The sequence below is a fragment of the Peromyscus maniculatus genome, chromosome 9, assembly GCF_049852395.1.
Source record: "Peromyscus maniculatus bairdii isolate BWxNUB_F1_BW_parent chromosome 9, HU_Pman_BW_mat_3.1, whole genome shotgun sequence".
Classification (NCBI taxonomy): domain Eukaryota; kingdom Metazoa; phylum Chordata; class Mammalia; order Rodentia; family Cricetidae; genus Peromyscus; species Peromyscus maniculatus.
Genome location: NC_134860.1, coordinates 59143273 through 59156127, shown reverse-complemented (window position 1 = coordinate 59156127; position 12855 = coordinate 59143273). Strand labels below are relative to the sequence as shown.

The 12855-nt window shown below is 43.1% G+C and overlaps 1 protein-coding gene across 2 annotated transcripts in view; it reads left to right on the top strand.

The window, feature by feature from the left end:
• The window catches only part of Sgcg (sarcoglycan gamma), a 77342-nt gene that overhangs the window by 36290 nt on the left and 28197 nt on the right, over positions 1 to 12855 (top strand). For both annotated transcript variants that reach the window (XM_076545145.1, XM_006986323.4), the window contains exon 2: positions 6372 to 6566. In XM_076545145.1, the coding sequence (XP_076401260.1) occupies positions 6372 to 6566 (195 nt within the window). The remainder of the gene's footprint in view (positions 1 to 6371; positions 6567 to 12855) is intronic.

The window sequence follows — 12855 nt, the reverse complement described above, 5'->3', positions numbered from 1 at the left end:
AAAAGTGATATTTTTAGACAAGCTCAGACTAACTTCAAACTAACCATTCTCTTGCCCAGACCTGCCTGAGCTTTTATGCTCTGCTTCTGTGTATTTTCTGAGCTCTACATTCCAATATATGCATTTTATTTCCAGCTTGTCCTAGTTTGCTTTCATGGTGGTCTGAATGAGGATGGCCCCACAGGCTCATATAATTAATTGAATGCTTGTCAATGGTTGGTGAACTGTTTAGGAAGGGTTAGGAGGTGTGGCTTGTTGGAGGAGGTGTGTCACTGTGGGTGGGCTTTGAGGTTTCAAAAGCCCATGCCATTCCCAATCTTTCTCTTCCCAGTACTTATGTCTTAAGATGTAAGCTCTCAGTTCCTGCCTCAGTGCATGGCTGCATGCCTACTGCCATGCTCCCAGCCATCATGGACTCTAATCCTCTGAAACTGTAAACCCCAAATGGACTCTTTCTCCTTTAAGTGGCCTTGGTCATGGTGTGTTATCACAGCAACAGAAAAAGTAGTAAGACATTTTTTATTGCTGTGATACAGCATGAAAAGTGTTTATTTGGCTGAGAGGTCCTAATCACAGTCCATCACTGAGGGAAGTCAGGGCTGGAACTCAAGGCAGGAACCTGGAGACAAGAAGGGAAACATGGAGGAGTGTTGGTTACTGGCTCACCCCCAGGCTCAGGTCCAGCCTATTTCTTCCCAGAGGTGGCCCATCCACAGTTAGCTAAACCCTCTCCCACATCAATCATTAGGCAAGAAAATTCCCTATAGACTTGCCTATAGGACAATCTGATGAGGCCTTTTCTCAACTGAGAGTACTTCTCCCCAGATGACCCTAGTTTGTTCCAAGTTGATTAAAACAAAACAAAAACCCTTATCACTACACAGATATGTATACCCTGTCAGATGCGTGGGACTCAGTATACTCTGAAATTGTAAACTACATAACTCACTCTTTGAGTTCTCAGGCAGAACTGAATTTGTAGGTTTTCAAGATTGACTAGATTTTTTAACACACTCACCCCCCTTATGAAATCTTGGTGTTTTGTTTGTTTGTTTGCTGTTTTTGTTTGTTTGAAAGTCTGGCCACAGAGCTGAGGCTGACCTTGAACTCAAGTCCCTGTTGTCTGAGGTTCTGTGTAATAGGACTGTAAGCAGGCCCCTCCACACCTGGCTCCCTTTTAAAGTGAGATGCTATTAACTCCTTCTGAGCATGATTCATATGTTAGTCATCTTGGTGCACCCAGCTCCTGGAAGTGTCTTGTCTAGAGCAGACATGTAAGCGAGGGCTGCTTGAAATACAGATTGTCACTGACCATCGTTTACCTAACAGGAATCAAAGGTGGGACCAGAGTGATGGCTCAGTGCTTAAGAGCATTTGTGGCTCTTCTAGAGATCTGGGTTCAATTCCCAGCAACCACATGGGGGCTCACCAGCATCTGTAACTCCAGTTCTAGAGGATCCAGCAACCTCTGGTCTCCATGGGCATTGAGTGTACATGGTGTGCAGACATGCATGCAGGCAAGACACTCATACATACAAAATAAAATAATTTCTTTTAAAAAAAATCCAAGAATGTGTTAGAATACTCATCTGTAAGACTGTTTTGCTTAAATAACAGAGCTATGAATTAAAAATATGGCAAATCTGATGTTTTTGTAAAAACACTAATGACTTATATCTAGTGAGTGAGCTATAAAAATACTGATATTTACATTTGAGCCATGCATTTAAAGTCAATAATAATTAGTCATAATACCAATATATTTAGAAGGATGGTTAACAGGGAGCACAATTTTTAATGCTAACATAAATTATTTAAAACTAGTTTATAAAATGATTATTTTTTCAATATTTATAAATTAGAGTGCAGAATTATTCCATGTCATTGAGTACAAGTCTGAAGTTCCAGAATATTCACTCTGTCCATTGCTGCTGTACAAGGTTATAAATAGATCACAGAACGCTCTGTGTTTTCAGGTCAGTACAATCTCTTGTCAACATGAGCTCCACTTTGCATGACCTCGAAGCACTGGGGAGCGGCTATCCTGCCCAGTGCTGATTAGAATAAATATCTGAAAGACACTAGCTGAACTTCCGGGGTCCCTTTCCACAGGCATTGGGTGCCGGTACCAACAACAAAATCGGCTCTTTAGGAAGACTATATTGTACGCTACCTGGACATCAACTCACGCTTATTCAGAGAAAGGCCTTGTTAATACAACGTAGCTGACATCAGCAGGTAACAGTTTAGGCAGAAACATTAGAGAGGCATTCATCACACATGAGAACAAGGCACAGTGGCTCATGCCTGTACCCCCAGCCCTCAGGAGACAGAAGTCAAAGGACTGCCATGAATTTGAGACCAACCCAGGCCAGAGTGAGTTCTAGGCCAGCCTGGGCCACAGAGTGAGATCTTGTTTGTTTGTTTGTTTTTAAGTAAATAAGTAATACTGGTATAAACTGAACGGCAGGCGTGCTCAACAGCAAATGGAAACGGTTCAGGTAAACTCAGCTCAAACGAGGGAGAATCAGGAAGCGGCCCCAAGCTCCTGACAGCACATGGGCTGGACTCAGGAAGTGGGCCTCGCCCCTCACTCATGGGAGAGATACAGTTGCCAAGGTGAGGGTGACCGTAACCCAGGGACGGCTCGTGCCCAGGTTCCTCTTTCCAGGGAGAAGTGCCCGTGAGTGCAGGGAACCCATGGAGCCACCTCACCACCTCTGCACATGCAAATGAGAAAATTCAGACCCCCTCATGTTTCATTGTTCAATATCCAGTTTCAATTGAAACAAAATGCTCTGGGCGCTTGATCACATAATGTATTCTGCTTATTCAGCAAGTATTTACTGAGCTCATCCACTATGGCAGATGCTGTTCAGCTGCCGGGACACAAGAAAGTGGCCAAACAGTTGGGGACCCGACCTGCTTGGGGCTCCTATGTGCTGACTGAAGCACATACAGAAAAACACCCGGATAAAGTCCACAGTGTCGCCTGCAGGGCTGAGTGATATGGAACGAACTTAGGAAGGAGCATAGCGCCATCTCAGCTGGGTGACGGAGCAGGGACCGCCGGGAGGTGCCAGGTGCCAGGAAGTTACCTGGGAGAAGTGTGTAGGGGACAGCAGCTGCTGGGCAGGAATCACACTTGGGGCACACACACATTCACATCTACAACCTGTGTGGCTGGAACTCAGGGCATGAGAGGATGCTACTGAAAAGGTAAATGATGCTACTGAAATGTAAAATGAGGTGCCTGTGGATCTGTGGATATTGGGATCCTGGGTTCAAAGTAAACCCAGGCTAGGAACGAAAGTGTGTGTGTGTGTGTGTGTGTGTGTGTGTGTGTGTGTGTGTGTGTGTGTAGTACGTGCATGTATGCATGTATGTATAAGCATGTGTGTGTATGGGATCCCTTCCCTTATACATGCATGCACATTAGTAAAAACGATTCTGAAAGTGGAGTCCAAGGTCTGGGCCTCAATAAGGAGTCTGGGCAAAGTGGACAAATTGAGAGCACAGAGTATCAGTTGCTGTGAGAAGAAAGCCAAGTGAGTTTCCAGAAGCCAAGTAGGAAAACATCAGGAAGGAGGTGATGATGATCCTGGGCCACCGGGCTGTATTTTGTTTAACAGAGAGGAAATCACCAGTGACAGGCCAAAGGAGTGATGGGTTCTAGAGAGCATAGAAGACACAGACTTCAATGACACCAGGGCCAGTCACCTGGCTGGAGAGTAGACATACCCCTTAGGCCTGGCTGCTTATCAGGATGGCAATGGAACTCAGTCACATCCCTCTGAGAGCTGTAGGCCGTGGCTTCCGCTGCCTAAGGCTGCTTCTCCAGCCTTGTACATCATACAGTCATGGGGAGTCTGTCCACACTTAAAATACTAGACAGTTTGAGTTTCCCAGCCCTTCATTTCTTTTTATTTTATATATATATATAAATCAGGCTTGGCGTCAGGTGCCAGTGCTCCAACATTTCATTTCTAAAGCATTCTAAAAAGCACTTTAACATAGAAACATATCTATTTTATCCATGGTCTGCAGAAGATTCTGGGTGAACTTGTCACCATTGTTGAAGATGAGGTCACAAAGAGTCAAATCCCTTCTTAATTAAGGGGCTCAGCAGTTCATAAAGTATAGAACACCTCACTCATGTCGCACCTCACTAGTGACTATATCGTCCTGTCCTACCTCAGTCAACATTGGTTGTTTTTTTAAATGTGTATATTCAGCATGGACCAGAGTTTATGTATGTATGTATACCATGTGTGTGCACCAGGTAGGTCCTCTGGAACTGGAGATATAGGCAACTGTGAGCCATGCAGCGTGGGTTTGAGGAATCAAACCCAGGTCCTCAATAAGTGTTCTCAGCTGCTGATCCCCTCTCAGTTTTATATCACGAACTTTGTAATATTTTATGGTAGACAGATTAATGACCTCCAGAGGTGTCTACACCTAACACTCCAAACATGGGAACTTCTCAACCTTCCGTGGGAGGGAAGAGGAGCTCGTCATGTGTGATAGTGCTGGCTCTTGAGGTGGAACCACGGTCCTGAGTTTTCTGGGGAATCCAAAGCAAACAAGGTGGCATGTAGGGGTTGGGCAGGGATGGCCAAGTCAGAGATGTGCAGATGGAAACAGCCTGGAGAACAGGCCAGAGCTCGGGGCAGATTCTCAGCTATATCCTCCAGAAGAATGCAGCCTGGCCACACTGAGTTTTGGTGCTGCGGGTGCGTTTTCTGAACTTCTGACTGCAAGAAACAGCATGCCTATATATAAGCCACTCAGCTTGGGATAGTTTGTTCTGTCAGGGTTGGGAATGAGTGGCAGACTTTCTAACATAAGGAAGACTGAAGGAGATTGCAGAGCTGAGAGAATAACTATTGGAGAAATTATTTTGGCCACTCCACGTAGTTAAAAGGATATTTATTAAATGGCGTAACTCACAAATTAAGTAATGGGTAGGTCGCAGGGTCTGGGGAAGGTGTAATGCAGTCCAGCGGTGTTCTCCGGAGCTCTGCACAGTCAATCTGCACCGGTCAGCGTTCTGGCACCGAGAGAGCGCCCAGAGCGAGCGCTGGCCCATCCAGCTCTCGGGTCCCCAGGCGCCTCCCCTCGCCCCGCCTCGTAGGCGTGACAGTTGCCAGAGTCTCAATGGGGGTTGGAACTTCCAGAACCAAGCTGGAATGGCTACCCACTACAAATAACCCCTGTGAAGCCACCGACAGTAGGTGTCCCACAGCACGCAGGGTCAGCCCTGAAGACTTGGAAGCTCTTTGTGATAGAAACACACTTTCACATTGTCACAATGTAGGGGAAGTGCCCGTCGCTAAACTGAAAATAGACAAAGAATTATCTGGGCAATGGTTCATCTTCTGTATGGCTGCCCTCAAATCACCCCTAAAAATGAATGTACACCCTATGCCTGAGGTGTCTGAGAGGAGACCCCCTTGGGTGCTGTGTGCGTGTGCTGTTTCCAGTCAGAGTCCTGATCCTTTATGACTTCCACTGACAGGGAGGAACATTTCTTTTTATACTTGGTGCAAAAGTAAAATAAAGGATTTATTTGTAACCAGAACTCTTTTGTTCACAAAAACGGTATTTGTAAACGTTTACTTACACACATATTGTAATCTATCTTAAAGGAAGTCAGCAGTTGGCAAAGATGGGTATAGTAGGCATCTTGTTTAAAAAATCCTTCATAATTCTGAATAATTTAGCTAAAGGAAGACATAATTTAACTACTCAGAGTCAAACTGAGTAATTAGGTTAAAAAATATATACCAGCTTGATTTTCTGCCTATTTGATAACTTGACTTAAAGATTGATTCTTCAATGTCAAATTCAGTTCTGCAGAATTCTGAAAGCCATAGGTGTGTGTGTGTGTGTGTGTGTGTGTGTAATTATGTGTATGCAATATTGATTAAAATCTGAAAATATGGCCATTAGATTTTAAGTGAATTGGTCACATCCAAATTATTTTAAATGACAAGTTAAATATCCTCCTGTGGTTGAAACAGTATGACATGTTTCAAAGTAATAGTATACCTATTTCTCTCTCTCTCTCTCTCTCTCTCTCTCTCTCTCTCTCTCTCTCTCTCTCTCTCTCTCGTTCTTCTTTTGAGATAGGGCTTTATGCAGTTGGTCTTGAGCTCACTATGTAACCAGGAATTCCTTTGAACTCTCCTCTCCCCCCCTGGAGCATGTCATACTCAGCTTCTGATCTCTTTTTTAAAATTATTACTTCTAGAAATTTAGGCCTGGGGTAAATGTGTTTTCTAGACTCATAAATCAGTACTGACAACTAAGTTCTCTCTCCTCCCTCCATCCCCTCTCCTGTCTCTCTGCCTCCTTTACTCCCCAAAAAGATGGTACGAGAACAGTACACCACAGTCACGGAGGGTACCCACATCGAGCGGCCTGAGAACCAACATGTCTACAAGATCGGGATTTATGGCTGGAGGAAACGCTGCCTCTACCTCTTTGTTCTTCTCCTGCTCGCCACCCTGGTTGTGAATCTCGCTCTCACGATCTGGATTCTGAAAGTGATGTGGTTTTCTCCAGTGAGTATTGCCTTTTCCTGAGCATGCTCCAGATGTGCTGGATTACTGTCTTAATAATGCATGGATAGAGGTTTCCTGTCTTCATCAGACTCATTGTAAACTATAGTGTGTTGATTTTCTTTGAGTCCTTATTGCATTGTATTTTTCATTAATCATTATCTCTATAGGGTAGGAAAATTCTAATCTTGAATTTGTGGTTGATTGTGTCAAGATATCTTAATGGTCACTTGTAGAATATATTCTATAGGACTATATAAATCAGTTTCCTAACGTTGTCAATCCTATATGTTTAGCATTTGTACACTTGCTCTCATCTAATTAAATTACTGGAATGAAATATCTAAGGCAGGTATATGTTTGCTTTTAAAGAAGAGAATTTTTGCATTTTATTTAGTTTTTTTTGTTTATTTTTTCCTTTATTCTTGGTAATTTTATGCATGTGTACATTAAAATATGATCGTGTTTACCCCCATCCCCCCTTCAATTCTCCCCATATCTCTCTTAACAGATCCAACTCCCAATTTTATGTCATTCTTTTTAATAACTAATTCCAATGAGTGCTGTGCGAATGTGCCAGGGTGTGGGGCTGTCCACCGGAGCATGGGAAATCTAGCTACCAGCGGCCGCATCCTAAGAAGAGTGATTCTCTCTCCCTCTGCAGTTATCCACTGTCATAGCTCCCCAGTAAGGGCTGTGGCCCAGAGTTCATCTACCCATCCATGCCAGAATTTGGACTGGCTTGATCTTGGGCAGGTAACCACAGCTGCTGGGATGTCCTGAGTGCACCCACCACATCATGCCCCAAAGAACTTTCAAGCCTCTCCTCCCCCCACCTCCAGCTCTTACATTCTTCCTGCCACCCGTTCCTTGAAGGTCCCCAAGCCTTTTGGGGAGGGACTTTATAAAGATGGTCCATTTGGAGCTGATTGACTCCAATATAAAAAAAAAAGTGGTTTGTTTGGCTTTCACGTTTGGAGGGTTAAAGACTCAGGTTCAGCTCTGATGGGGACCTCAAGGTGCCTTCTGGGAATGCAAGAATTCATGTGTCGGGAAGAATCATAGCAGCAGGGCAAAAGCCAGCCAGACCAAGTGGGACCCAGCTGGGGCATTTATCACCCCTCTCCTATGAGAGCTAACCAGGGCCTCCAGACAAATATTGCAGGTACAGGGCCTTTTGCATGTTGGGCAAGGGCTCTACTATTAAGCTATGTCCCAAGAAGTCCTTGTTTTGTGCATTTGGGGATGGGGTTCTAAAATTAATGTAGAATACATTAATTCGGCAAGAGAGATCCAATGAGATAAAAATACTACTGCCAGGAACTTTCCAGTTTAGTCATTATGTTTTTCCCAGGCAGCTGAGGGTGTGATGTGTGCCCAGGCTCTTTCTAAGAATGATAGCTACAGTCTGAGGTTCAGTGTGAAATGCACTCAACGAACCCTGCATTTTCTGTGTCCTTATTTCTGGCCTACCATGGTTCCCAATACCATTACTCTCGTCATATAATAAACATTTGTATTTCCACATATTCTGGTAAAATACTCATAAAATTAAAATTATAGCTTGAAAAACATTATTGAATAATTTAGTATAGAATACTATAAGTGTATTTACTATAAATATACTGTAAATTATTACTATAAATAATATGTAAGTAGAGGTTACAAATATGAGTGTGTTTAACATTAGGCAATATAGAATATAATTTCTGGGTCAGACTTTATAATGATAATATTTCTGTAGCGGTATGATGGTACTGGTACCAATGCCCAGCATTTCTTTATGAAGATAGGACATTGGACATATATTAGTTACTTTTCTGTTACTGTGATAAGACACCACGACCAAGGCAACTTATGGAAGAGTTGTAGCCACAGTCTAACTTCAGCTGGCCACGGAGCACTGAAGGTTGCTTTAAATGCTACCGAACACAGCAAAGCCTACACCAGATGCACAATATCATGTCACAGTCATGCAGTTTATAGAACTCATTTGTACAGATTTCTAAGACAACGCAATCTCAGACAAAGAAGACAGCAGTGACTGCAGGTCCCCCTCATGCAAGGCACAGCCTACACTCTCAGCCACAGTTGATGCACGAGACGGTTTTCCTCCTTCAGGAATTTGTTACTGACAGTATGTGTGCAGGCTCTCTAGTGCTGATCTTACTGACAGTGTGTGCAGGCTCTTTAGTGATGATCTTACTGACAGTGTGTGTGCAGGCTCTTTAGTGATGATCTTACTGACAGTGTGTGCAGGCTCACTAGCACTGATCTTAACAGAATGAGACATCCTACCATTCACATTTGTGGGCTCAAAAGGCAAGAAATACAAAGTCCTAATCCACAAAAGGTGCTGGGCCCTAACCCAAAGGTGTTGAGTATCACTTGGCCTTTGTACCTGCAGTGGAGTAGCATTCACCACACAGCTTGTATGGGTGTAAGCTTGAGGCCTTTCTTTGAAAACATCATAGCTTTGAGACTACAAATTGTTTTCTAATTCATGCTTTAATTTTTTCTGTTTCAAAACATCTTAACATATAGTATTTCTGCTTTTAAATTTCATTTGGTTATGGTAAGAAATATCAGATCTACTCATGAAATTTGTAGGTGTAAAACAGAGTATCATTAACAATAGATTCACTGCCTCTGTAGGCTTTATTCATGTTGCCAACCTGAAAATTTATGGAGATTTATTAATCAGTCTATTTCCAAGTCCTCAGCCCCTGTAAGGACAATTCCAGTGCTGAATCTCTTGAGTGTGACTGTACAGAGATCTCATTCATATGTGATGGTCACACCACATGTGTCCTTTTGTGTCTCCTGGATGTATGTATAGTTTGTTTCTACATCTTTGCCTCTCTGAGTGTTGCTAAAACTAACATGAGTGCACAGATAACACCCCACATCCTAAGTTCTATTCTTTTTAATAAATGACAACCTACCTGAAAAAGAAATCAGAAAACAATCTTATTTTCAGTAGCATCAGAAAGAATAAAATATCCAGTGAAAAACCAAGGAGGGAAAAACTTGTTCACCACAATTGTAAAACATAGATGAAAGAAAATTTAAAAGATACAAACAGGGAGGAAATCATAAATCACATTCACAACTTAAATGATTTAATACACATGGGGCCTGGAATGTTGGCGAGCACCTGTAATCTTATCACCAGAAAGTGGAGGCAATGCAGGGAAACCCGAGCATTCCCATTCACAAGAATGAAAAGGAACCCATGCTTTACACCACACACACAGAGATCACCACACACACATTAAAGACTTAAGACTAAGGCTTGTAACTGTCAAACTCCTCAGTGTGTGCGGGGGGAATTAATAGGAAAGACTGATGGCTGCCTTAGCAATGATTCCTTGTGTATGATCCTGAAAACATTTAAAAAAAAAACTGCCGGGCATTGGTGGCACACGCCTTTAATCCCATCACTCGGGAGGCAGAGCCAGGCAGATCTCTGTGAGTTCGAGGCCAGCCTGGGCTACCAAGTGAGCTCCAGGAAAGGCACAAAGCTACACAGAGAAACCCTGTCTCGAAAAACCAAAAAAAAAAAAAAAAAAAAAAACCAATAATAGACAAATAGAACTGTATCAATTTAAAAGCTTTTGCATAGTAAAGAGAAAGTCAACCGAGTAGCAAGACAACCCACAGACTGGAGAAAAATATTTACATCCATACATACGATAAAGATAAAGATAAATTCTAAAATATCTGAATGATTCTGGCAACTTGACAACAGAAGTATTAACAAACCAGTTTTGAGAATGGGCACAAGCCCTGACAGATAATTCTCCAAAGAAGCTACAAATGGCTAGTAGTATATGAAAAGTTTCTCAATGACAGAAAAACACCAATTAAAACCACAGAAAGAGAACACTTCACACCTATCAGGGTGACTATTGTCCTGATACAAAACAAAGAACAATTTTGTCCAGATTTTTTTAAAAAATAACTTTCTTTGGGCAAGAATATAGAGAATTGGAACCCTGAAACATGTTTGGTGGGTGTGTAAACTGGTGCAGGCACTCTGGCAAGCGTTTGACAGGCCATTAAGAGTTACAAACCTAACCACCACATGACCCGGACCCAGCGGTCATGTGGTAGTTTACCCAAGTGAATGGAAATTTACCCAAACAAATGGAAATTTCTTTTTAATATTATTTTACCCATACATAAGCCAATGTCCCTTCCTTATTAGGGTGATTGGTTCATTCCCAGCATCATTTGGGTAGGTACTCCCCCTACCCCTGCCCAGGAATTCTCTTTATTAAATTCTATTTCTTACCTTAACTTTCTTATTTTACTCATCTCTTGGTTTTGTTCTCTAGAAGTATATTCATGTTCCTTGAGTTGTTTGGACATATTCATGATCATCCTCTTGAATTCTTTGTCTGGAAGTTCTTCCAGGTCATTCTCATTGGCTCTATTATTGTGGGATTAGTTATTTTTGAAGGAGACGCATTATCTTGGATTTTCATGGTCCCCTGTGCTGGGACTTGCACACCTGGAGTTGGTTGGGCAGAAGTGCGTGTGGAGAAAGAGGTGATGACAATCTGAGGACCGCTTGCTTGTCAGAATCTGGAGCTAGGGTAACTACAAAAGTATGAGCCAGGGTCCCAGGACAGGGGTCTTCTTGTCCACACCAGAGACTAGGAGCTGGAAGGTGTCAGAAGTTTGGGCTGTGGCTGAAGGTCTGGAGAACCCCTGCCTGTGAGCACCAGGAGCTTTGGAGGCAGCAGGTTGAGCTAAGTGTTCAGGGTCTAGACACTATTGGTGAAATTATTAAGGCCACTCCATGTAGTTAAAAGGGAGGTTTATTTTGTGGGGTAACTTACAAGTGAAGGGATAGGTAACAGGGTCTGGGAAAGGTGTGGCACAGTCTGGTGGTGTTCTCTGGAGAACTCTGCTCAGTCTACCTCCAGTGTCCAGGGTCTAGGAACCAAGAGAGCCCACGCATCCGGATTTCGGGTTATCAGGGTCCTCTCTCGGCCCTGCCTTGTAGGCATGACAGTTACCAAAGCCTCAATGGGGGTTGGAACTTCCAGGTCAAAGCTGGAATGGCTACCCACTACAAGACACCACTTACTTAGCAGTGCTAGGAGCAAGGGAGGGGTGGAAATTTGGGGTCTGGGGACCCCTTACCTGTTGGTACCAGGAATGAGTAGACACCAAAAGTTTGGGCTTTAATATCCCTTCTTGAATTCATATGTGCCAAGGAAGTATTGTGACTTGTACAAGCTTTGGCTATAAAATGATAAATGATAGTGCATTCACCATTTGCAGAGAACTTGATCATATACCAACCAGTGTAGAATTCTCCACCTAAATCCACCACAGTAACTTCTAGTGTAGAATTCCCCACCTAAACTCAGTATAGTAGTCTATCACCCACATAGCTGTTAGTCAGAATACAAGGAAAAACGTAAATTTCCAAATTAGTAAAGTGACTCTTTTTGCTTTGATCAGTATAGTAGTGATTTGTTAATTATTCAATTATCAACTCACTGTCTTTACCTCATCGTGATTTAAGACTCCATCAGAGGAAAAAGAGGGAAAGTTAATGAACAGCAATGAAGGGATGGCTGGGCCATAACTCAAAAGTAAAGCATTACCTGATGTGTTCAAAGGCCTGACTGATCCCCAGCAAAGCACACACACACACACACACACACACACACACACACACACACACACACACACACCACAGCTAGAGATCTTTTGAGGAAGAGGGTGCAGGTTAATAATCCCAGGGCTGCAAGCCTGGAGGGTCAAGAATTCAAGACAAGCCAGAGCTACAGAATGAGACTACTAAAGAAAAAAAAATCTATAGTACCAAGACAAAATCAAAGAGAAATCAAAAGGAAGTCTGTCTTAGTGAGGCTTTATTGCTGTGATAAAACACCATGACTGAAAGCAACTTGGGAAGAAAGGTTTTGATTCATCCTAAAACTCACAGGTCACACTCCTTCACTGAGGGAAGTCAGGGTGGGAATTCAAGGCAGGAACTAAGAGGCAGGAGCTGAGGCAGAGGCCACGGAGGAGGGCTGCCAACTGGCTTGCTCCCCATGGTTTCTTCAGTCTGTCTTCTTATACCAGCCAGGGCCACCTTCCAGAGCTGGCACCGCCCACAATGGGCGGGACCTCCCATATCAATCACTGATTAAGAAAATGCCCCACAGGCTTGCCTGCAGCCCAGTCTTGTGGAGGTAGATTCTCAGTTGAGGCTTCCTCCTCTCAGACAACTCTAGCTTGTGTCAAGGTGATAAGAAACTAACCAGAA